Here is a 24,934-nt window from a genome sequence, read left to right on the forward strand (position 1 = left end):
GAAATTGGTAACCTGTGGGCAGGAGGGTGCTCAGGAGGAGCTTTACTACCAAACATTCCTCATTTGCATAGAGCCCAACAAGGCCACCATAAGAAGAAAGAAGGAGCAGGAGGTACTGAGATCTTTCAGGATCCTGCTGTCTTTGAGATATTTCAGATGCAACCCTCACCCCTTTGAGCCCCAAAGGACAGAACACCATTGGAGGCCTGGCAGAATGGTGGGGACATGTAAAGCTCTGTGACCTTCCTCACTCACACTGCCTTGGCTGACTTCTTGCTCGGGCAAGAGGTGCCAGCCACTGAACCTGCACTGACTGCTCCTTGCTTTGGAGCATGGCTTTTGTTTCTCTGCCTCTTAGGCTCTCCTTTCCTACCAAACAAGGGAGGTGGCCCATGTCAGTTGTTACAACAGGCTGCAGCAGAGACTGGTTTGATGTTTCAGACAGCTCTCTGACAAAGGCTCTGCTATTGGGAAGGGGCAGGGCATGCTAGCTGATGAAAATCACACAGGCTGCAAGCTGCATTTTGATCTGTCTTCACCAGAGAAGTGTGACAAGCAGCTGGGAAAGGAAGGCAAGAGCACCAACAGTCTTAGCCCAGCAGTACAACACACAGGTGTAAACCCTGAAGTCTGCTGGTACCTGACTGCATATGAATGTGCTGGCATGGCAGATCAAACAAGCCTGAGACAGACACGTGCCTTTGTAACTAGCTGGTCATTTTTTCCAGCTTGCATAACTTAGTTTTAAGTGGTTTTTTTTTGTCCTGTCTGGTATCAGCAGAGGTACCATGGTGCCAGCTCAAAAACAGTTGAGGCAGATGCACTGAAGCTAGCAAAAGGAGGAATGGACTGCTCCTCTGGTTTGAGGAGCTGGGGTACCCCTTGAGGATGTACATGTAATCAGTAATACCCACTCCTGTTTGTTTTTGTTTTTAGGAGGAACCATGTTTTTCCTGTGAGAACATTTCAGACAATTGTGCCAATAAGAACTGCTGACAAGGAGAACTCCTTGAGTGTGGGGCCCTTGCCTCTGGCTCCTATGTCTCATACCTCAAGAGCAGAGGTGCTCATACAACAGAACAGTGAAAACTTAAAGCATGAAAGGTATTTATCAGCAGCATGCAATTCACCAGTGCAACTCCTGGCTGCAAACTACCCCCAAGATTTCGAGTTCAGGAGGATGCAGGAGGTTATTATAAGCTCCTTCTCAGCAGAGGCCAGACACTGCTTTCCCTGAGGCTTTCTTACTGATTTCAGTAGAAAAACAAAAAGAAAAAGTGTTTTTCCAGTGGCTTTTGCAACTCTGACATAGTCTTTGAGCTGAACAATGAGCTAGGGGAGATTTTGACATTTCAGAGAAAGCTGCAGACCCATATACAGTTGCCCAAGTCTCGAACTGCACCACAGAAGGCCCTCAGAGAAAGCTTCTCTCCTCAGCCTCCAAGAGCTAAACAACACAGGAAATACCTGATGAGCTTGGTGCCTTTGGAATTGCTTACCTGTGCGAGGAGTCCTGGCTGGATCTGAAGAGGCTGGGCCCCAGGAGCCTGAGTGACAATGGGAACGGCGTTCTCCATCCGAACCGAGTACCCAGCGTGCTTCGAAGGGGAGGCTTGTAACCCTGTTCCACCAGCACAGAAGGTACAGCATAAGCCACCAGCAGCACTGCCAGGAACAGGGCTGGCTCTCAGAAGAGCCTAAAGGCACTCGCTGATGTCCACTTAAATTGCAATGTTCAGTCCCTCTGAATAATCAGCTATCAGAGTGCCACATGTTCTATCCTGGCCCAAAGATGTTCATCAAATGTTCACAAACATCACATGGCTGTAAGGGTGCAGAAAAGACATTTCCAAAGGCACTAAGGGATTAACTGAGTTTGTGTTTTTAGGATATCTCAAGCGCATGGGAAGTATTGCAATACAATGTGCACAGGCAGAAAAGGAAAAGAGGGGAGTGAATGGCTCTTCCCCATATTCCCTGGTTTAACTAGAAATGGTCTTTGTCAGCTCAAACCCACTGCTATATGAGAATGCTCTCTTTACACCAAAGTGGGATGGGAATACTCCATACTCCCTCAGCCTTGATGGGGACAGGTGATTTTCTCTAGCGCAGTTTCTTGGGATTCACATTTAAAAGGCTCAAGCACACCCCAAATTCCAATCACTACTGGTTGAGCCCCACATTAGACTAACTGAGCTGGAGGAACTTCCCTCTCCAGCACCTCACTGCATGGCACAGCCTGTGCTGCCCCCTCTAATTTGGAGCCTTCTCAAGGCAGCAAGCTGAAGATGGTTGCTTACGTACTCCGCTTCTGAAGTCAAACCCTTGAGATGCATTTTAACTACGCAGAAGAGGTCTAGCTAAACTTCTCTAGTTCACAAGAGCTTTGATAAGCTTGCAGAACATTTAACAAGTGCCTGGAGACTAATGCACAGACAGGCTTGTAGAAATGAAGAGCAGAAGTTGCACCAGCTGAACTGAGGTCTATTTAGACCACTTCCTACAGGTACTTGGCTAGTTTTCCCAAATTGCTACAGCAAGTAAACACTAGAATACACAGGCAGAGCTGTTTGCAGCAGGGCTGGAGCTGAAGGAATTGTCCTCATAAGTGGTCATGAGCATCTGTTATGGGGGAGAACCCTCGTCTCCACCAGCACCACACTCCCTGCTGCATTACCCTCCCTAGTTCCCCTTTTAGCAATCGAGTCACTGAGAAGTGACAGTATGACCCATTATATACCTACTGATTTACTGGTATTGTGTGGGAAAGCTTTCAAGTTTACCAGAGTATGGCCAAAGAGCCTTAAACTTTGTTCAGGGCAAAGAGTGGCAAGTACCACATATTGTCCCCCAGCCCCTTCTCAGTATCAGCTGCCTCCAGCTCAGGATGTTAGAGGTGCCTGCAAGATCCTCTGCCAACAGAAACCCTCCCATCTCTAACAACCTCACTGCTGTGATTTACTAGGGCAGCCCTTTTTTCTGCCACATGACCTGCACTGAGAAGACTCATTTCCGACAAGAGCTGGACGAAGCAGCAGGCCGAGACCTGGTGAGGCCGTCACTTACCTTGGAAGCCTGGTGGGCAGACGATGAGGGCTTGCTGTAAGGGGTCAGGCCGGGCACAGATCTGCGCTGTTCCCGTCTGCAGGGGCATGCTCCGCTGGGCCACCGCAGCCATGGACGCCGCTGAGGGCTGGTAGAGTGCAGATTGGTAATTTAGTATGGAGACCTCGGGGTTGGCTAAGGAAATAGTGGCACTGGAGGAGGTGGGAGCCAGGTTGGTGGTCTAAAGGAATGACGGGAATTAAAACAAAAAACAAACAAAAAATGAGGGAGATGGGTACGCTGGAAGAAGCAAAATCCAAAAAATAATGAAGTAAAATAGTGTAAGATAAAATAAAAACCAAACCAAAACAGCAGACAAGGGGTAGAACGGGACACTGAGGAGTAAAGAGACAAGGGCAGTGCTGGGGGAAGGATCACAATCTGCCCGAGGTATCCGCTACTGTACCATGCCATGGGACCTCTGGCCACATGGCACTGCTTGTACTGCTCAGAGACACAGCACATTCCCTACAGCAGAACTGCAGCCCCATTTCTCACCCAACTGGCTCTGATTTGCAGTATGAGGAAGATGGGGTCAGAAAATGTTGCTATCCACAAATCACATTGTTCACTCATCATGTACCTAGCTCTAGAAGCTGCTCACATTTCTGAGGTAAAATAGACTCAGCACCTCCATGCCCTGTGAAATCTCATCCTGAGAGGGAAAATCTATTCTGGCCTTTCCTCTTAGATGCCTTGTATCTAAGATGGCACATGCCCCTTGAATTATGTTTGGAATTTGAAGTAATCAGAAGACATAACAGAAGTAATGCTAATACTTGCCAAGTCCGAACTTCACTTGAATTGTCTTTAAAATATCTTAGAGCAGCAACTCCAGTAGGGGATGTTTCAAAGCCAAAATAAATCATCCCAGAGTTCTGCAAAAATCTAGAAATCTGAAGACTTTTTTTTTTGCCTTTTAAAATTTGGATTGGATTTGGAGTCTTAGAGTTGAAGGCAACTAAACAGCTCTGCAACTGCTCTAAATAGATGTTCATAGCATGCATGCCTAGGGAGCCAGACACTACCAGACCAGACTCCATCCTTCCCCTCTGTCCAAACATGCCAGCAACACTGCTGGAGATAGGTCAGACAACACTTCCTCCTGGTAAATGTACAAACCCAGGATGAGGCTTTAGTCAAGGTGCAGAAGAGAGTTCACTATGCATTTTGCACTGCCATGGTTGCCACTGGACCCATGCTGCACTGCCACAGCCATGAAGGCTGTGACAACAAAATATTTCTTCCTTCTCCTCATCTCCTCTCGATGCAGAGGCTGTGAAGTGCAATCTGCTCTGCTGTGCAACACACTGAGCAGCAACCACAGCAGCTCCCACATTTGTCATCTCAGAAGCCATAACTGGAAGGAGGCAATCCCCAGATATTTTGCAGAGACAGGAAACAAAAGATAGCCAAGATGGTATGTTGAAGAGAATTGTGAAAGGCTTAGAGCTTGTTCAAATAAAACACCCTTCCTGGAAATATCTCTACCAATTCTTCTAGGAACATTGGGCATCCTGATTCTGCTCAGAACATGCATCCCTTACGAGAATTCACAAATGGCTGTGGATCTCCCCAGCCCATAAAATTTTTCATTTCATGAGGAAATGAAAGCAAGTCTGCCTTTCCTACAAATAACTTTGGTAGAAACGGTGTCTCTGCCCTGCAGCTGGGGCCTAGGGCAGCATGTAGCATGCATTTCTTTAGTCAGCATGCATTTCTTTAGTCAGCATCTCAGAAACAGCCTGGAAAGGGAACTGGTGTTTGTAACTTATACCCTCTCACACCAAGTCATGACCTATCTCTGTCTGTGCCTGCCTGCATGATTTCAAAAGACCTTCTGTGATCACATGTATCAAAACCTGAGTCCAAGAGGTCTGGTTTTCTCACTGACGCAGGAGCATCTTGCACATCTACACAGACTCCTTTAGCTCCCTCGCTTTCCAAACAGCATTTCCGCAATGCCACCTGCAATCTCTAGAGTGAATCTTGAGCAGCCTGTTCCCAAAAGGCTTCAAAGCAGCGATTTCTTGAGCTTCACTCTCCTAGAGTGCTCTCTCTGGAGAGTTTCCTCTCACTGCTGTAATACAGTACCACAGCAAACAACTTATCCTGATAGTCACATAAAATTTGCTAACACAGCACCCCCCACCACTGGGGCAAGTAAAAGTAATACAAAGCATGATTTGTATTAGCCAGAGCCCACCAAACTAGAGTGCAATGTGTTCGTAGTGGGGACATACATCCCCACATCAACTGTGGCCCCTGGAGTAAAAGCAATGAGAGATAAGAATAAACATTATCTCTAAACCCTTCTTTCCTGTCAATCAGTTACTGTTGATCAGTGCTGTGTCTGTTACAGAGGGTTTAAATTCATTTTACTTCAATGCCAATTTGAAGAAGAGCTGTAAGATCACAAATACTTCTGTCTGACCCAGGGAGTGAAGTACTGCTTGCTGCATTAAGGGACTAATGAGCTTTTCCCCATAGCAACTTCCCAAGTAAGCAGGATTTATCACCCCAACAACAACATAAACAACACGGGCAACATTTCACCGTCACACAAAATGTCACAAGATTACTGCTTGCCTGAAGAAAAGAGAATGAGGAAAAGAGCAGAGGAAGGAGAACAGAAAGACACCATCTCTTGGCAGGCATGTTAAATGGGATGCTACTTTGCTTTTCATCTTCTAGGCCCTCCTGACATAAATGTTTCTAGCACTGGCTGCCTGTGATTGATGCCCTCACCTGGTTGTGGACTGTGTTCAGCTGGTTGTTAAAAGTCATGGTCAGGTTGGTCGATGTACTTGGGGCTACGTGGGTGATGAATGGCGTCTTGCTCTGGTTCACCGTGTCGTACATATTCACCCGCCGCTTGCAAATCTCCATGTTCTGGAAGCAGGACTTGACACTGCACGGGGAAAGGGGGGCAAGGAAGGCAGAGAGAATCAGCCAAGCGACTCACACAGGTAACAGTTCATCACAGTGGCCCTGCAATAGGTCTCCACGGCAGGCTTAGCACTTTCTAGGCTCTTAAAGCCCTTTGCTATTTTATGCAGGTCTCTCTTAACTGGTGAGAGGCAGATTAACCCTGTGCTGAAGGAGGCCAAGATGAGAGCAGCTGCCCTGGGACTCCTGGGTGCTCCCACGGGTCTCTGCACTGCAATACAAGTCACAAAAGCAAGCAAATTGGTTGCTCTTTAGGGGACAGGGCAAGAACTACAAAGTGGCTATATTAAAAGACTGAAAGAGACTGAGAGCAAGAATGAAAGGTACTGTTTTTTCATGGTGATGGAGCCTGAGAGGAAAAGAAAACTCATGCTTTTTTGCCTAAGTGTAAGCATAAAGATAGTTTTACGTGTCTTTTGCAAGGAAGAATTTTATTGCTCTTCATCACCGAGACCCCCCAAAAAAGTCATCTTTGTTCCTTTTAAGTAGTTGTTCACTGAGAGCTGAGTCCAGCTAAGCAGTTAAAACATTGCCCCTGTCTGGTTGAACACTTGTGCAGATGCTTATCTTGAAGCATGACATCTCCTCTTGCAGTCAATGGGACAATTAATATCAAAAAGTTATTCCAAAGCAAATTCCTCAGTGCCCCGAGGAAATCTGGTTCTGAGGTTATCTCACACTGAGAACTGGATCTCTGGGGGAATGATTACAGCTTCTTTCTTACACTGACTTTCCCTTAAATGTTATTGATACAGCAATGGAAATTTTGGGAAGTATCCTATTTTGTGCGCTAGTAAAGGAGATTAAATACTCTCTACATTGCTAGAGCACAGTAGGCAGCTGGTAGATGAAACTGTCCATATTTCATTAATTATAATACCAAAGCATACAGAGGTTAAGAGACAGCAACACAGTGAGCCTGGGCAACACTGTATTTTTAGTACAATCTCACTTTTTGACATCTGAAAACCAACACAGGTTTTTCACAATTCTTCCACAGTAACTGTTTTTACGAATGTGACCTCAGAGTCTGAAACACAACCTCAGAAAGTATAAATGCATTCATTTGATTTCCATTATCCCAACACAGAAAAAGAGAAATTCCAGGCAGTTAAAATCAGCTGTATGCTGACCGTTTTGTAACGCTCTAAGGTGTTGGAGGTAGGGGGTATATCCTCACATCATTTTTAAGAGACAAAGTGTCCCTTCAAAGAGAACAACCTTATATTATCCCTAAGGTTGATGAAGGGGACCTAGATATTTTTATCCCTTGTCTCTTACTCAAATGGTCACCTCTGTTCCTACAAGTAATGTCTTGGTAACTGGATCTGGGCCATAAACACCTGCAGACCAGCCAGGCTCAGGACACTGTGCACATCTGCCCATTATGTGCATTCACTTCGAGAACTATACCTGCTGGTCACAGAACATGCAGCAAAATCAAACATTTAACAAATAAATACAGAAGGCTATTGGATCACTTCTTTTCAGTCAAGTATGAATATAATTCTCCCTTCACAAAGAAGAAAGCACTGGGAAGACTATAGGTTCTGTACACGGTGAACAGTGTGTGTTACTAAATGGTTTTATCTAACAAGGTGTAAGCTCTACAAATGCAGCACCATGTTCTCTGGCTTTACTTTTGAAAAAGGTGGGGGAGAAAACCAGCAGGGACAAAGCAAAACAGACAAAGTCTGAGGAGTACGCAGCAATTTAAGAGCCAGGAAGTTAAATATGTGAAATGGGAAGCTAAGCTCACTTTGCTGTCTGCTTGTAAGAAAGCAGAACAGCCCCTCTTGTGCTGCTCGAACTTGCAGCCTCTCTGAAACATGCCACAGCAGACATTCTTTCCAGAAACTACAGCTTCCATATATTCTCACTTTTTCTACTGCCTGCCCAATTTATTTCCAAGAGAGATTATAGCTCCCTGCATCTTTCAAGGCTTTGATGTTTCTACTCTCCAAACCACAAGTAATCACAGACCAAAGTTCCATCCACTTGCCATGCTGGTTACAGCTTACTGCTCTCTTTGCCAGTCACCGCTTCCAGCGTGGAGGGGCTTGTGGGGTTACACACCGGCTGGCACACATTCAGTATTCAGGGACGTGATGCTGAATTCTTTATTTGGCTAAAATTCTCACTGCTATTGGCCCCAGTGATGTTTCCAATCTTTCTGGGGCTTTGCCTGAGCAGCCACAAGTGAGCACTTCAAAAATGAAGATGTGGTTTTGGAGTGTTGCGTTAGTGGAAAGATTTCTGACGACAATGCATTAGGTCACAAATCTCTCCTATCTTACACAATCAGTTGTTGCACAGTCAGAAGGACTGTTGCAAATTAAAAGACTATTGTCTATGATGCTCACTCAGTATTTTTCCTGTAATATTTTTTCATGAATGCTTTTTATATGAAACTTTACTTTCTTCCTGTTTAGCACAATCATCCCCCATCTTGTTTTAATTTATCACTTACTATCTATTTATAGGTAACAATGCTCAAAGATGGCTGTGCAGGCTAAGTCTGGGTCTACACAGATCGTGCACCCACTACCTTCTGGTAAGCAGATGCTCTTATCTTGTGATAAATGTAACAAAAAGGCAGCTACTTCGAAGGGGGAAAGCTACCTCAAACAAACTCCAAATACTGCAGGCACACATACAGGCAGGGCAGCTGACACAGTTACCTGTTGCTCTGAAGCACAAAAACATGAGCTCTGCAGCTCTTCAAGCAGCCCCTTTTAATTTTGTACCTGAGTTTCTGACAGCCTTTAAAACACTCATACAAATGGCACCCAATGAAGTAGAGCACTGTGCCAGTAATTGTTCTCCTGTCAAGGAGAAGGGACAGCCTGTGAAAGCACCTTTAACTGCCAAGTGCTGTAAAGCAGGATGTTCAAAGCTAAGTGTCCTAAAAGCTTTGGAAAACTCCCACTATGTGTCTACCTTCTCCACTTACACCTGAGAAGCCTGTCCCTATATGAACTGGACATGGGCAGTGGGCTGCGTGCAGGTATCCTGCATTTCAGGCTGCTGTGCTCTGTGGTGCTGCCTTAGGAGAAGAGGCAGTCAGGCTTAAAGACACGACTTCTTCTCATCTCATCTCCATCAGGCAGCGGAGCCCGTCCCCATTCCACATGTGTCAGATGAGGTGAGAACGTGGTATTTAAGGTGACACAGGTGGACAACAACCAAGCTAAAAAGTGAACTCCTTGTCCTGGTGCTTATGCCTGTAAAACAGCCTGCTGCAGAACAGCTCTTCCCTTAAAAAGCAAACAGCCCCAAACTGATTCCTGGCATGATGGGAAGGTTCTGGGAGGAAGGGCTGGCTCCCCGCTGCAGGTAAGGTTGATTACTCCAGTAACAATCAGGACTATATTACTTCGAAATAGACTGGTACTTTCAGCACTAATTGCATAATTTCTTCTGCATTTTAATGTAAAAATATGTAATTACTGAATATTTACATAATTAATGTAGCACACACTGCAGCGTTTTAAATGCCAAGCACCTACAACACAATTCTTGCAACCTTGAGCTGGAAATTGTCTTTTATTTTTTTTTTTTAAGCAGGAAACGATGAAAACTTAGGGATTAAACATTTTAACAAAGCCCCTCAGATACACTTGGTCTCCACCACAACCAGCTCTTCTCTTCACCCCTCAATTCAAAGCCCAAGGGGAACAAAAGCCACGTACTGTGTGCTGTGAGGGAAGTCGAGCAAGTGCGTCATGGTGACAAAAGGGTGGCTCAGAGTTTCAATGGGTGTTATCCTCTTATCCGCGTCTATCGTCAACATCTTCTTTAACAGATCTATGAACTCCCGCCGGTCTGCCTTTTCCACCAACATATCGCTTCCTTCCAAATCCGTTGTCATGTTTACCTAAAGGAGAAGGGACAGGAGTGAGTGCCAAAGGGGAAGAGCAGATGGTCAGGTCTCCAGCAAACTGTGTTTACTCCTCCTTGGAGCATGTTGGTGCCCTGTGAGCCTCCTTGTCTAAAGGAGTAGCTGCTGACGAGCCACGCCAGACTCCGTGGTGGCCACTCATCTGGCTTGTGCATGTCACATCTCCAGACAGACTGTTAAGTGTTCAGCTCGCCTGGGTCAGTGGCTAATGAAACACTTAGTCACTCTCCACTGAAGATGAACAGCTTCCATGTGGTAGCAGGCAAGCTCTGATAATCACAGTATTTATCATACACTGTGCCATCAGATACTTATCTATGTGTCCTGTGAGCAAAAATTATATAAAATACATAAAAATTGTCAGTAGGTTTATGAAAAACATCACATTCATGTATCAGGTGCCAGGAAAAAAAAAAAAAAGACTTGTCACATTATTTCATGAATTATCCAGTCTCCTCTGATTCCAGTCCTCCATTCCTGCATGTTTACATGTTTTACTCGCTACAATGTCTAGACCTTGCTAGCACAAACCCCAGTTTGGTGCTAGTGTTGGGCCAGTTTGGACCCTGGTTTGTCAGCACAAACTCCTGTCACAACAGTGGTTATGCTGGGATTAGCTCTCACAACAATATGGAACTGACACTGAATTAGTACTTCCCATTCTTCCCCCAGGTAGAGATGTTTTACAGTGAGCACACTCCTCTGTGCCCATGGTGAATATTTCCACTGTCACCCTTTAACGAATGGAAATATTAAAGCACAGACAGCCAAGTGACTTGCCAGCAGTCATACAGAAGAGCACTGGAGAGAGAAGAGAAGAGAAAACCCAGGATTTCAACATTCAGAGATGTGCCTCACCAAGGCTGCTTTACTACAGCACACATACCCCTGTGTGCAGTCACCCCTGCAAAGCAGCACCTAACAGCTAATTTGGTAGGCATAATCCTGGTATTTTTCAGAAGCTGACCCAAGAACAGGATACATAGAGAACTTAGATCATTCCATTTTTTTAGTGTTGCTGAAAAGCATGTGAACAGTCTTGCTTGTTACTCACCAGTGCTCTTACCTGTGCCATATCATCCAAACAGTTGAAAATATACTTTCTCGCTTCCTTTGACTTAATTCCCGTCTCTGCCTCATGATCATCTGGCGTCTGCTCAAAACAGGACAGAGGTATTGACCAACACTGCCCTGCAACCAGCTGCAGATTATGTGCCACTTCCCACATGTGCCTCATCCTGTCCTCATCAGGGACCATCGTGTCCCTCTTGCCTGACCAGACACCATCTACACAATCTCCACCACATTTATGTGACATCTTGAATGACACAAGGTGATTTATCTCTTCTATTTGACCTCTGAGGGCCCTCCCAGCTACGGTGGGTCTCTTACATCCACCCTGGCATAAGGTGCAGCATCCCATCCCAGGAGCCCACTGGCCTCTCTCCTTGAGGACAGCACACAGCCAAACACGCTGGCACAGGACACTCAGAGCTCACTTGCTTTACTAGAAGTTTTGATTGCAGAATTAAAATGCTTGCCTTTTTTTTCCCCTGCAGTGAGCTAGACATTACAGCAAAGTCTGCTCACTACAGGCCAATTCATTGACTACTTAGAGGGAGATTTCCAGGTCAACGCTGGACTTAAATTTCCAACATCACAATGCCAAGCAGGTGCATTATAGGCTCCAAATTTTGGGGATGGCAGTTTTACCTTGAGCAGTACCCACCCCTATGTCTGTGCTGCACTGCAAAAAGCAGAAACTTAGGTTCTGAGGTGACCTGAATGTTTCCTCACTTCCAACCAACAGCTGCTAGGTAAAAGAAACAAGGTAATGTCTTCCTACCTTCAGCCTCCACAAGGGATATGGTGAGTCTGTATCCCTGTTGAAAAACCTCGTGGTCTTTGTCCCTGCACTTAACAAATACTCTGCTGGTAAGCCCTGCGTCTGTGAAATGTAGCGAATCTGTAAGAGAAGGATGAGAGGTCACCGTTTGTCCTGTGAAGATCTCTGGAGATCTTCCTTGAAGGAGTGCAGGAGGCATTTGAACCAACAGAACAGACAAAAAAAAGAAAATGTAGCACATAGAAAGACTTCACCCCAAAAAACTCAGTGCAAGGAATGAGATGAAGAGAATTTCTGTATGTAATTCCTTCCATTTATCACATACACCACTAGAAACTCACCCTTAGAGTGCATTCCCACAAGGCCTAAGGATGAAAAGAGGAAAGTCCCTAAGTTTTTAAAGATCAAAGAGAAGGACCCACACAGTGATTTCAATGGGATGTCTCAATACTTTGCACCCTCTCCTCTCCAGGAAGTCATTTCAGCAAATTTGATATTTGCTCTCTAACTCTTGCTGGTTTTCTTCCACCTGAGCACACAGCCTGTCCTAGGAGCAGTTTGAAGTTCCAAACACAGGATTATGAAGTGACTAGCTTTGAACTAAGGTGAAATATACACTCAAGCCAACTGACGCCCTCATGGTATGGAAACTACTTGTCTCTGCTGACTACATGATGTTATTTGGGTTGCATCCACAAGCATGACCTCATTGGCACCCATACAGCAAAAAGACACTCTATTTGTGTTTCCAGGATCTCAAACTTTTATTTATTTATAAAGGAGGAAGGGTCTGTGATTACACAATTAAAGACCAATGTCACACATGCCTGAGGTGCCACACGAAACTTTAACTTTGGCACCTCCTGACTCCTGAACGGCTTCATTCTGCAAAATTGCTGCAAACTCTGCAAAACTACTAAAACCAGTCACCTACTCTAGAATATTCTAGGGAAGAATGCAAAGTGTTTTTGAGAGAAGAAACAGAGACTGATAAAAACATTAAATAAATAAAGGCATGAAAAGCAGTCGTGGTTTCAATCACTTCCAAGCACTCAGGCCCCAGTTCACTGTGCATGGCTTGCTCAGCTCTGCAGCTCTTTAGGTCCATCAGAGCTCACACACCTGAGAGGCACCAGGATCCTGCCTGCAGCCAGTGCCAGCGCTGCAGCCAGGGGCCAGCATCAGCCCCTACCCCTTTCCCAGCTCCCCAGGAGCCCTCGTCACACTTTACTAGAGGAAGCTTTTGGCTGGGCAGTCAAGCTGGCCAGTAAGGTATGGTGATTTCTTTTTCAGCTGTGTGTTTTATGGCTTTTGGGGTGCAACAGGGAAGAGAAAGAAATCTACTCTTCATGCTTGGTATGTGATTTTCAAATGCTTGTAAGTTTCTCTGCTACATCTGATTTCCGTTAGAGTCACTGACAGCCCTGCTCTTTGCTGCACGTTATTTCCCCTGCCAAATTTTACCTTTAGAGCTCTGATTAAAAAAATACTAGTTTCAAAAGAAAAGTCAAGAAAACATTTCACTGTGTGAAAAACTTATTTATTATCCTGCCTTTTTTTTTTTCTTTTTAAAAAAATTTATTTCCTAAAAGAAAAAAAGACCCTTTTCAGACTGTATTTACAGACAGCTAAGATCAGCCTGAGGAATACTATGGAAATGCAAAGTATTCTACAGCCCTGGCTCTAGCTGCTGCTGCATTATTGGTTTTAGGTCTACAAAAAGAGCATAAAATCCTATAGGGAGAAAAGGGATGACAGCTTATATTATCTGGAAGCCTACATCAATGCCAACGTCCTCCTTCTTGTCGTTGCTTCTAATATGCACTCTCATAAAAGGGGTTATGAAATGCAGTAGAGTTTGTGCAGTTTCTTCTGACAAATAAGGCTTTATACAGCACTTGCTGTTCCAGCAGAGAACGGGTGCCTGCTCTGCTCAGTGAGGAGAGACATGTACACAGTCTCCAGTCAATGGCAGCGCTGACTCTCAATTGAGACTTCACTCAGGCGGCCAGGTCTTAAAAGCCAGCGAACCAAGCTGCACACTGGTTACCTGGAATAGATACCCAGGTGCATAATGACAATGTTGACTTGGGAAAGAAAGAAACACAGATCCATCATTAGCAAAAGTGAAAAAGTTGGCATCTGTTCATTCTGACAAGAGAAGGGAAGAAGATGTGAGCACTTACCAGCACCCAGGGCAATATCCACACCCACCTGATCGTACTCTGAAGCTCCCGGGTACAAGGGCCAGCCCAAGAACAGCTCTGCAATGACACATCCCAATGACCACATATCGATTGCTTCACAAAAGGGTAAACCGAGGATGATTTCAGGGGCTCTGCAAAGGAAGAGGTCAGAAAACATCAGCAAGGGGGGCAGAACGGCTCGGCTGGTGTAGGGCAGCTGGTGCCCATCGTGACACTCAGAGCTGCTACCAACAAGTGTCACTGCTCTGACAGAGCTGAGGGACACACTGGTCACTGGCACAGTGCCTGCTAACCAAACGTTAGTTGGTGAATATTTATCCTTACAGAAGAGTACTGTGCCCATATACAGCCAAGAGACAGCCCTACATTTGGCAGCATTTTGTAAAGGAGAGAACTACTGCTGCTTTCATCCAGCAAGTGGGAATATGAAGGCACCCAATCAAGGCTCTCAGGCCCAGCTTGCTGTCCTGTGGAGAACTGTGCAGATCCCCCGCAGTGAAGCATCCTCTGTTCACACAGCTCCGTGGGTTCACAAACAGCAAGACATTAAATAATCATTACAGGACTGGTATAAAAGGATTACTGACTTTTTAAACAAATGGCAGTAACAATAAAACAGAGAAATAATGTAATTAGATCTATTAGACCTAAGCCTTTTCCTCAGGAGGAAGTAGCCAAGAAGCCTTCCTTTCCCAGTTTGTCCCAGGCGCCTGATTAGATTTTCCTTTCCCTTTCAGCCCAAGCAGCCAAAATGCAGCACCTCTCTGGCTATGCATTTATTGCAGTCTCCAGGAGATGCCACCAAAGCACCTCTGCTCCTTCCCCTTCCAGGGGGAACCTGTCCCACTGCCCTGGGGTGACTGGAATCCTTCTCCACTGATGCTGAAAAGTCTGTAGGATGAGGTTAGATGAACTCGCTCAACTCCAGTGGCCAAGGTGAGGTGAGATGAGTCCTGACCTATGTGCTCCAAACATTCTGCATTTCAAAAACTTCTGTGTGAAAGAACCAAAAATACTTTCCAAATACTGAAAACCTTGTACACACAAACACCTTCCTTACTTATCCCACCTCTGCCTAGATGTCCACCTGCAGTTATATAACACAGTTCCTATTTATACAAGGATCTCTTAAAGCTTCTCTCCTGTTCTTCTTGCAACACTTCTGAAGCCCCAGCTTCTGGTTTCATGGTACGTACAGAAGGAAGAATAACTTACTCTCCCATAACCCTCTAACTAAAAAGAAAAAAAGAGCAGAAGACTGATAAAAAAAACACACACTGCTTTAAAACATTCATAATTTTAAATATAGCCTTGGGATTTCTTGGGCCCTCATGCATATTTTGGGAATGCCTGGAGTTGGCTATTGAGCAAATCAAGTGCCACCATCCAAAGCTTGAAATAGGACCCATGGTTCCCAGTTCCCCATCTGTCATCAGGATAAGATCTGACACTAGTGAGATCATACTAAGGATTACCAATTGCAGTGGAAAATATTATGTTTTAATCATGCCATTACACAGTCATGTCAAGACAAGTCTTTAGACAAGAAACCAAGCAAAATGGTAATTTTTTTCCAAAGAGACAAAGACTCTGTAGCAAGAATACATGCTCCATCTTCAGTCCACAAACTGCTCCAGTTTTGAGGGGACTTGTAATGATAAAAGTCCCAAACTACCTCTTCTTAACCAGAAATGCAGAACATAAAAATTACAGGAAATCCTGGGATTTTAAAGTTAGAATTCTTTGTGCCATTCCCACAAAAAAACAAGTCAGAAACTTAAAAAGTGGCTACCTTTAGCCCTTCTAGCTTCCTCTGTGCTTGTCATTGTCATACCCTACTGCTCTTTAGCTCACTGTGATAAACTTTTTGTTCTAACAGCAATCTCTCCTCATGAACAAGGGGTTAATTTTCCTCTTTTCCTTCCCATTCCGTCATCCCGTCATCCCTGTCATCCCTACACACTACTCGACACCTAGACAAAATGCAGAGAGAAAAAGACAGCTATGGTGACCTGAATCTCATTACTATGTAAATCCTGCATTCAAAGCCATCTGCCTCTCCCTGCCTGCCTTCCACATTGTGAACGAAATGTCCCCGGTCACTAATGAGAGCTCAGCCACAAATCGCCTGAACTTCAAATCCCTCCCACTAACTCAAGTGGAGGGGTGGACTACAGGGATATTCCCAACATGATTTTGTGTGGAAAACTCCCTGTTCACAGAAAACACTTGCACTGCTGTCATATGCAGCACACACCTCCTTTCCTCTCTCCCCACACTTATGCTGCCAACACCTTCAGACCCCTGCAAGAAGGGATGACCTAGAATATGAGGTTCCAAAATCTCTCTCTTTTTTTTTTTTTTCTTTCTCCCAAGTCTTTAGCTGTCCAGTGGGTTTTCCTGAGAGCTCCACTTTCTGGAGTGCAGGAATTAGGAGAGAATTTATTTTTTACATGCATCAGAAATTTTTCATCTCTGCATCTGGGAAGAAAAGCACTAATCAATGTCCATATTATTTAAACACATAAAATGCAACTAAACAGAACACCACTCATTCTATGAATTCTAATAATGGTGAGAATGCCTGTGAGAAGGGACTATATCTAGGGGCCTCATGTACATCACAGCCACCAGTTGTTGTGGTTTTCTCCCAGTCTTCACATCATAACTGTGATTTTTCCATGGAGAGGGAGTGGCCTAAGACAAAAAGGTCTTGTTAATGTAATTAAGCAGTCATTAAGACATCTCAAGAGCAACAGGTAGTGGACACCACACAGGCTGCCAGGTTTTCAGCCAGCAGATACCTCCTGTTTGCTGTGTGAAAGAGGGAGCTGCAGTCACCAGGAGCAGTGCTCTGCCTGCTGGAGATGGTCAATACCAAGAATTTTGGGGCAGGATGCTACGAGCTCTGTAATGAAATAATCTGTCCATTGATTAAATACTTTTGAACCTCTGCTGTGGTGGATATTGTTCTTTATGCTCAGTTATGGACGCATACATCCTTCTGTACATAGGATCTAATGTGCAACTCCTCTCTTTCTTAACATAAGCATGTCAGTTTTTTAAGACAAGGTGAGATCTTGACTTCGATCACATGTTGTGGCACAGAGTTCCATAGGCAACCTTCTGCTTTCAATAGCATCCTAGCTCAGCTGTTTAAAGCTTGGTTTTCCTTCACCAGGGTTAAATTTGTCACCTTTCACTTCATGTTCACATAGATTGGTCTAGAGGTGAAGATGGAAGTGACTGAATCACCTATCCTTTAACACAAGCTATTTTTATAGCTCTGCCCTGTTCTCCCATGTCTGCAGCAGCTTCTGGCTTCTCAGTGTACCATCCCATGGACGTTTCAGTCCACTTCCACTGCCTGACCCTACAACTCCTCTTCCTGACATGACTGCTTGGAGACAGGCTGAACAGACCTAGAAAGAGTTAAACACAAAGACATTCCCCAGACTTATTTTACACTATTTGCAGAATGATTTCGCGTTCCAGTCTTCCCTAAGCTTAATATTTTGTTTGCTTTTGGAGTGACACGAGGCATTTCAGCAGATGTTTTATCTGGGAGATCCTCTGAGACACACAGTCCTTTCTCCAGAGAAGCTGCAGTTAATTTAGGACACAGAATTATGCAGAAATAGTTCATTTTTTCTCTTCTAGTGTTTACTGCCTTTCAGTACTGCACTGATCTGGCATAATGTTTCCTGTAATCTAGATCAAGTCCTTTAAATGCTCCTCACTCTTTTCTGTAGCCTAACCTAAGCAAGTCTGTGATATCTGCATGCTTGAACATTTCACTACTGGTCCAGCACTTTTTACAGATAATTAATACATTAAATAACTCTGGTCCTAAAATGTGCATGCAGTCCACTCCACAACTGACCCTTGTTTTCCTAAAAGCACTCAGATTTAGCTCAGCATTAAAGATGGTGTAATTCTCTTTCCAAAAAGGAAAGAAAACAGTTTCCATGCCTTAACCAGTTCTTGTGTGGGATTTCTCCACTCTGCAGCTGCTAACACCGTGTAACAAGGGAAATGCCCTATGAAAGTGTGCACATCCGAGTACTGCAATCATAAATCGGAAGGACGATTCACATGGCAGGAGACCCCCCCGAACAGCACGGAGATCTTCAGCAGATCTCTCTCCATGACTGCACAGAGAAATATTTTCTGTACCAACAATCCAGGTTTTTTAACACAGCCTCACCAAACCTTTCGATTGTGGTGGGGATCTTGTCTGACAGCACACAATGGAGCCAGCTGCCAGATACCTCAACACATGCAAGAACATCCCCATTTCCTGCTCTCCACCCATTTCTTGGCTGTGCATCGGCAACACTCTTGGCACAGTAACTCCTGCCTCTAGTACAAGACACACAGAAGGAAAACAGAAAACTTGCCCTCCTGTCCTTCCTCTCCCATGAGCTGCCCTCGATGTCTTCCAACAAAAGGCACTCCCCTCCTGCACGCACAGGCACAACCTGTTCTACAGCTCCCACAGATCTCACCATCACAGACCAAAGGTTTAGAAACCACTTGCCACCAGCCTGGGAAAGACTGAAGAGCCCTGCCAAGAGCTTCTATCTCCAGGACAAAAGCAACCATCCCCACTTCCCACATCTCCTACCCCTTTCTGACCAAATTACTTGCCTGGACAGCAATGAGTGACCTGTTCCTTGGCTCAGCAGTAAGTCCAGTCAGTCCCCCATCCTTTGGAGCCCAGCTTGAATGTGCCTGTGTACACCAGAGTGCTGCCAGTGTCCCAGGGTCCCCGTGCTGGCAGCACCCACAGGTCCCCAGAGGTAGAAGTGCCATCTCATCATTTGCTTGCACCTCACACACGACCCCGTCCTGCTTTCAGGCCTGCTGCTGGCAGAGTATTTACTTTAGCAACCCTGCTTTGTGGCAGGGTAATTTCATTGTCTGGTGTTTCTGTCAGGAAAATTAATTACCAGTCTAGCTCGCTGGCTTTTTCACCCACACATCACAGGACATTAAAAACAAATGCCAAAAAAATTCATTTGCACGGACTCAGATTCAGAGAGCTGGGCTCTTTCTGAATTTTAAAACTTCCCTGCAAACTGCCTTCCTCAGGGATAATTTACCACCTCTGGTAGGGTCCCATGGCCAAGCGTGATAGTCTCAGCAGAGTCCTTCATGGACAAGTATACACATCAGACAAAAATGTAACTCTAGACTTGATACTTGCTGGCACCTTGAGCAGAGAGTGCTCCTGCTTCCAGAGGAAGGCTGGGGGCAGCTGCAGGCAGTGCAGACAGACCTGCAGTGAAGATGTCTCTGAGCTGGTACACACAGCTCCTGTTTCACCCTACCTGCTTGAGTCACCTGCTAAAGCCTCAATTCCAGGAAGCAGCAGCTTTCACATCTCCACTCAGGAAGCCCTGGGCAGAGAGGCAGGAGCTGAGCTCCTCTGCCCAAGCAGGGATGCACTGACCAGCTGCACAGCCAGGGCTTCACCTCACTCAGGGCTGGCTGATGCTCTCCCATGCACCAAGATACCTCTTGTGAGGACAAGGAACTGCATCCTTTGTGTGTCTTACAAAGGGGTTTTTATTGAAGTGATGGAGCTCTATCCTCCTCTCAGAAAAACCCTTTCTTTGGCATCTTTATGGACTCTTTCTCATACCTGCTCACTTGACTCTTTTGTATTCTGTGGAGATGTCCATCTTTTATTGCCATGTACTGTAGAATGAAGAGTACCTTTAACTCTAAGGTAATGGAGGTGAAATGCACAGAGAATCTTTTTTTTTGTTCCTCTGTACCTCTTGGACTCTAAATAATTTCTAAAGTGAAAGGATGTAAAAGGAGAGAGGCTCATCATATTCTGGAAGTAAAAGGTTACAGTTGCTATTTCCCTCACCCCTCCACCTCTCCACTCACACAGACACCCGGAAGGGACGCAGACATCAGATATGGATGACACCCAGACTAAGGCCATCCTCTGCTCCAGGGCTGGGCATCTGCAGACTTTTGTGTCTGTGATAAAGACAGCCACCAGCCCCAGAGCTTAACACACCTACAAGCACCAACAGCTCCTCCTTGCTCACTCCCCATGGCATGCAGGGCACAGGAGAGCAGCTCTAGGCCCCACTTGTGTCACTCAGCAGGGAAATTCTGGGCTCACCCTCATTGTGGACTTCTGCATTTCTCCTGCATCCCTGAGCAAGGGTCAGCCCTGGGAGACTCATTCCAGAATATGCAGGCACACTATGCCTTTCAGATTCCAGCATAAAGTTCCAGCCACGGGGAGGCCAGTCAGCTCAGGTTTATTCCTGGGTGAGGGAAAGGACCACAGAGGAATGCCACCCAATTGGTCACAGTATACTGTTTGCCTACAAAGATGCGTTGCTTTCAATGATAAGAAAGGACACTGCCACTACAGGGCCTTCTAGCAGGCTCTGTATTTCACAGGTCAAACCCAGGTGCACCTGGTTTTTGGGAAGGACTGTGGGTATAGCCAGAGCCATTTCCAGGGCTGCCAGACCATCTATACAAACACCACTAGAAAGAAGGGAGCTCCAACACTGCACTGCTCACACTGCTCTTGCCCGTCCCTTAAGATCAGACTGCAACACTTCAAGAAATATCTGAATCAGTTCAAAAGACTGGAGGCTGGATCCACTCAGCCCTCAGTGATGGTTTATGTTACAGGACATAAATATAAACTGGAGGCTGGTAAACCAGTGAGGTACTGCAGGGGTTTATCCCGGACTGGTCTCATGTAACATCTTTATCCCTGACCTAAGGAGGAGGCAGAGTGCATTCTCATCCAGTTTATGGGTGATGCCACACTGGAGAGACCTGACCATGCACTTGGGGGCAGGGCTGCCACCCAGAGGGACCTGGACAGGCCAGGAGAAATGCCAGGTCTGGCCCCTGGGACAGTAAAGCACTGGTGACAACTGGGGAGCTGCTCAGCTGGAATGGCCATGAGCACCTTGACTCGAGGGGCAGTGTGCTAGAAAGGAAGATCCTGGCAGCAGTAGTAACAACAGCCTCCCTGGAACAAGACCAGCAGACCAAGGAATGTGTTAACCCATCTCCAGCCACATCTGGACACCTGTTTGCTCGGAGGATCCCAGTGGGTGGGTGAACTGGAGCAACCTCCAAGGGAGGGAGAACTATCGTGTCCATGACAGCAGCCTGCCCCTCCTCCTCTGCCACATGGGGAAAATGGTGCCAGGCTCTTCCCTCAGGTGGGCAGCAGAAGGCAGAGATGACAAACAAACCAAAACAGGGGAGGATCCCTCTGGGAATGGGGAAAACACCTCCACTGTGCAGATAAATGAACCACCAGCACAGGCTGCCCTGAGGGACTCTGCAGTTGCTATCCTTGGAGGCTTTTAAGATGCAACAAAATGAAGTTTTGATCTTGATCTCATGGCAGACTCTATCTTGACCATCAGGATGGACTACATGGCTTCTCAGGGCCCCCTGTCATTTAAATTTCTCTAATTCTGTAAGGCCCAGTAACCATACATTCCTCAATAGGAAGGTCACCAAGATCCTCCTACACACAGGAGTGTGTCCCGTGGTAGAGGTGCAGGTCCCAGGGTGTTTTAATCTTCTGTACATACACACAGGTCTGTCTTTTAAAAACAGAAAGCACAACAATTACACAATAACTTCTGAACTTGACTGGAGTAATTATCAACCAAGCCTCTCATTGCTAGTTAAGGCTATTTAATAGCAAATAACTCACAGAAGCATACTAGACTACCCACCATCCCTGGCCACTGCTCATGTTCCACCAGGGTGCTGACTGGGAAGGGTGAAAATACTCCAGAGGATGGTGTCAGAGGAAGACAGGGCTAGCCTGAACCTCAGGAAGCCACCCACTCCCTCCCTGCCCCAATCCTGGGCCAGCCTGTGTCACTCCTGGCAAGCATTCAGCTAGCCTGTCTTAGAGACCTCCCATGGTGGAGCATCCAGAAACTCTGCCGTGCCCCAAAGGACCTCACCCCTTGTAATTTTAAGGAATAATACAGCTGTGCATAGCTGACTTTATGTCATGCTTAATTACAACTTGTTGTCAATCTGGCATCTATGTAATACATATGGAAAAACATAATTTAATACATCTCACTTGACTTTGCTTATACCTGGCTTTCTGCCAGGCTGCACCTCCTCCCTCTCCTCACTCTGCCTTGGCCTCAGCACATACTCAGTACCTCTAACCTTGTCTCTTTTTCTCTCTGGTTCACTCTGTCTGTCTCCTTTTTCTGCTTCATCTTTCCTGCTCTCCTCCCACACTTACTGTGGATATCCCACCCAGGAACCCCCTACCCCTGTGAAGGGAGTGCACACCCTGCACCTGGAAACACAACCCTGTGCTGCTATGGGTTTGCATCCATCTGGAAAAACGGGGAGTCACAAAGACACATAGCAGGCACTCCAATAGGATCCCCCTGCTCACTGCCACCATCCACATGAGGCTCTTGGAAAAAGCAATTTCCATAGGTTAATCCTGGAAGACTTTCAAGTAAACCACACTTACATATCAAGCACTTGCCATCCCTATGCATCTTTCTTGGGATTAAGAAAGCTGGATTCAGGCATGAACAAAGCCTGGGTTTAAATGGGGAGGGAGGGGTCCCTGCTGGGAGGCTCTGCACCTCTCTGCTCTCCTATATACATTGTAAATACATTCATTTAGGTTAGGGCCTTAAAGAAAACCTCCTGCTCTCTTCAGCAAGAGCATGTGAGAAAATAAATGACTGAAGCCCAGAGCAAGAGAAGACAGTGCAGCTGTTTGTGGAAACAAGACAAAAGATTTAGAAACATTTGCTTTTTTCCCCCCCTCTCCCATGTCAGGCTGTTTACAGAAACCAAGGGATGAAATTTTGCAGACAAAACCACTGAGAGCAGCCTGTCAGTCTCGAAGGGAAGGAGAAAGGGAGGGAGAGGGAGAGGGAGGGGAGCGTAGGCTTCTTTCAGGATTATGGATCATTGCTAAATTGCTCTATCAATTATTAAACCCATCACTCAAAGCGCAGTAACCAAAATATAGCAGATAAAGCCTTTCTCATCCACTCTCTACCAGCTGCTCTCCTCCTCCTAAAGCCAGAGGGGAATGAAAATTCCCACAGTTTATATTTTATAAAGATAATTTTCCCTGTGCCTTGAAAATAAAAGATTTTCCGGACAAGGTACAATGGAACCGAGCCCATGGCGGAAAGATATTAAAGGAGGAATTGCCCTTTTGACTAACAGACCTAAGGAATAAAACAAAATCTCTCCAATCAATATTATTTCTTAACAATGACAGGTTAAAACATTTGTCTGTAAATAAATGAAGAAGCGGGCCTCAGCCATCAATAGCCGTTAGCTGCTGTTTGCTCTTTGCCACTGCTGCTGAACAGACCTGAGATCCACAGCAGTGTGGGCATGGTCCCAGAAAAGGACAGGACAAAGGGACACCTGGTCTGGCCAGAGGCTCTGAGGAGAAGGAAACTGCAGCCATGCATCCAGGGTGTCACAGGAACCCTGGGTGTGCAGTGCTGAGAAGGATCCACACAGCGGGGACAACCAGGACTTGACATCCAGCTGGAAAGCGTCTGGATGAACCTAGTGATTCTGTGAAGTTTTTAGCAGCTCTACAGGCACTTGCTGGAAGCATTTACCATATGCATCATCTGAAGCAAATGCTTGAGTCCTGGCAAGAACCTGGCTGCAGCTCAGGTTAAACACGCACTCGTGTTTTGCTGAACCTGAATCCCCTAGCAAGTCCTTGCTGTGATTGAGCTGGAAATCATAAAAGGCAAAAAAATGCTAGTAAGCCAAATAACGGGAAAGAGAGCCAGGCCCTGGGTTTGACCAAGAGCCTGCTAAGCTTGTCACAGCCAAGCATCCCTGGAGGAAGCCCTGCTGGACTGACCACAATGATACTCACCTCTTTGCACTCAGAAGTGCAGGACTCCATAAACTGGAGAGGAGGTGCACAACACAGAGCACCAGGACCGGGGTCAGCAGCTCCACGCTGAGCCACAAGCACAAAAACACGCACGGGGTGATGCAACAACAGCTACATTCAGCACAGCGTGACCTCTGCTTGTTCTCCCAAACAAAGGGCCATGCGTGGGGGGAGGGTCAGGGCTTCCCCAGGTTATGGAAGAAATCAGAGAATAGAAAAATCATAATTTGAAAACAAAAGCCCTATCCATGCCAGGCAGTGAATGGATGAGCCGCAACGTATTGGGTGCAGAAATCCCCTGAAGGAAGCATCTGATCAAGAGGGGAAGAATGCCAATTATGTGCTCCCATTCATGCCACTGCAATGAAAGCATAATTCTGACTCTGCTTTCTGACCCGCAGTATGCAATTTATGCAAATCCAAGCTGTTCCCGTTTCCCTCAGAGCCAAGTGTCCACCAATGCCAGAGCTGGCTCTAACTTTTTGTTTTCCTTTTCAAATCTATTGTTTTCACTGCTGAATATTTAAGACCTTTTGTTGTTGCTGTTGCATTTCTTTGGAAATGAGATAATAATTGAAAAAATCCCACAGCACACAGAAACAAACAAAAGTTGACTTCTCCTCTCTCCAGCCGTTCTGCCACGCTCAGTTCCATCCCAAGCCCTTATCGTTCCAGCCCAGAGCCTTGCCACATATTGGCCAAGTGAAGCTTCTCATGTCTGATCTGCAACGCTCCTGACACTTTTGTTCACAGCAAATACTGAAAGTTGCACCAAGCTGCATGGTGGTTTTATAGGATTAGCCCGAATACTGAGCCAACTGTCAATACAAGGCTCCAAAAGATTTCTATCCCTGGCAAACACGGATACGAACCAGACTCAGGCCATGATCCTAAGACTGGCTTCACAGAACAAGTAGCAGGTCTGAGGCTAAAAATATCAAATTACTGCAGCCTTCCTTTATTTTTTTTTCTTTTTTTAATCATGTCTACTG

At 45.7% G+C, this 24,934-nt stretch overlaps 1 protein-coding gene across 3 annotated transcripts in view; it reads right to left on the reverse strand.

Moving 5' to 3' along the window:
• LOC131592431 (homeodomain-interacting protein kinase 2) overlaps positions 1–24,934 on the reverse strand; it is a 143,364-nt gene that overhangs the window by 31,161 nt on the left and 87,269 nt on the right. For 2 of the 3 annotated variants that reach the window (XM_058863929.1, XM_058863930.1), the window contains exons 3-9: positions 14,016–14,139; positions 11,802–11,921; positions 11,022–11,108; positions 9,747–9,931; positions 5,854–6,016; positions 3,067–3,286; positions 1,500–1,621 (exon numbers count right to left, since the gene is read on the reverse strand). In XM_058863929.1, the coding sequence (XP_058719912.1) occupies positions 1,500–1,621; positions 3,067–3,286; positions 5,854–6,016; positions 9,747–9,931; positions 11,022–11,108; positions 11,802–11,921; positions 14,016–14,139 (1,021 nt within the window). The remainder of the gene's footprint in view (positions 1–1,499; positions 1,622–3,066; positions 3,287–5,853; positions 6,017–9,746; positions 9,932–11,021; positions 11,109–11,801; positions 11,922–14,015; positions 14,140–24,934) is intronic. The other variant, XM_058863932.1, reaches the window with a different exon arrangement.

The sequence above is a fragment of the Poecile atricapillus genome, chromosome W (assembly GCF_030490865.1).
Source record: "Poecile atricapillus isolate bPoeAtr1 chromosome W, bPoeAtr1.hap1, whole genome shotgun sequence".
Taxonomy (NCBI): domain Eukaryota; kingdom Metazoa; phylum Chordata; class Aves; order Passeriformes; family Paridae; genus Poecile; species Poecile atricapillus.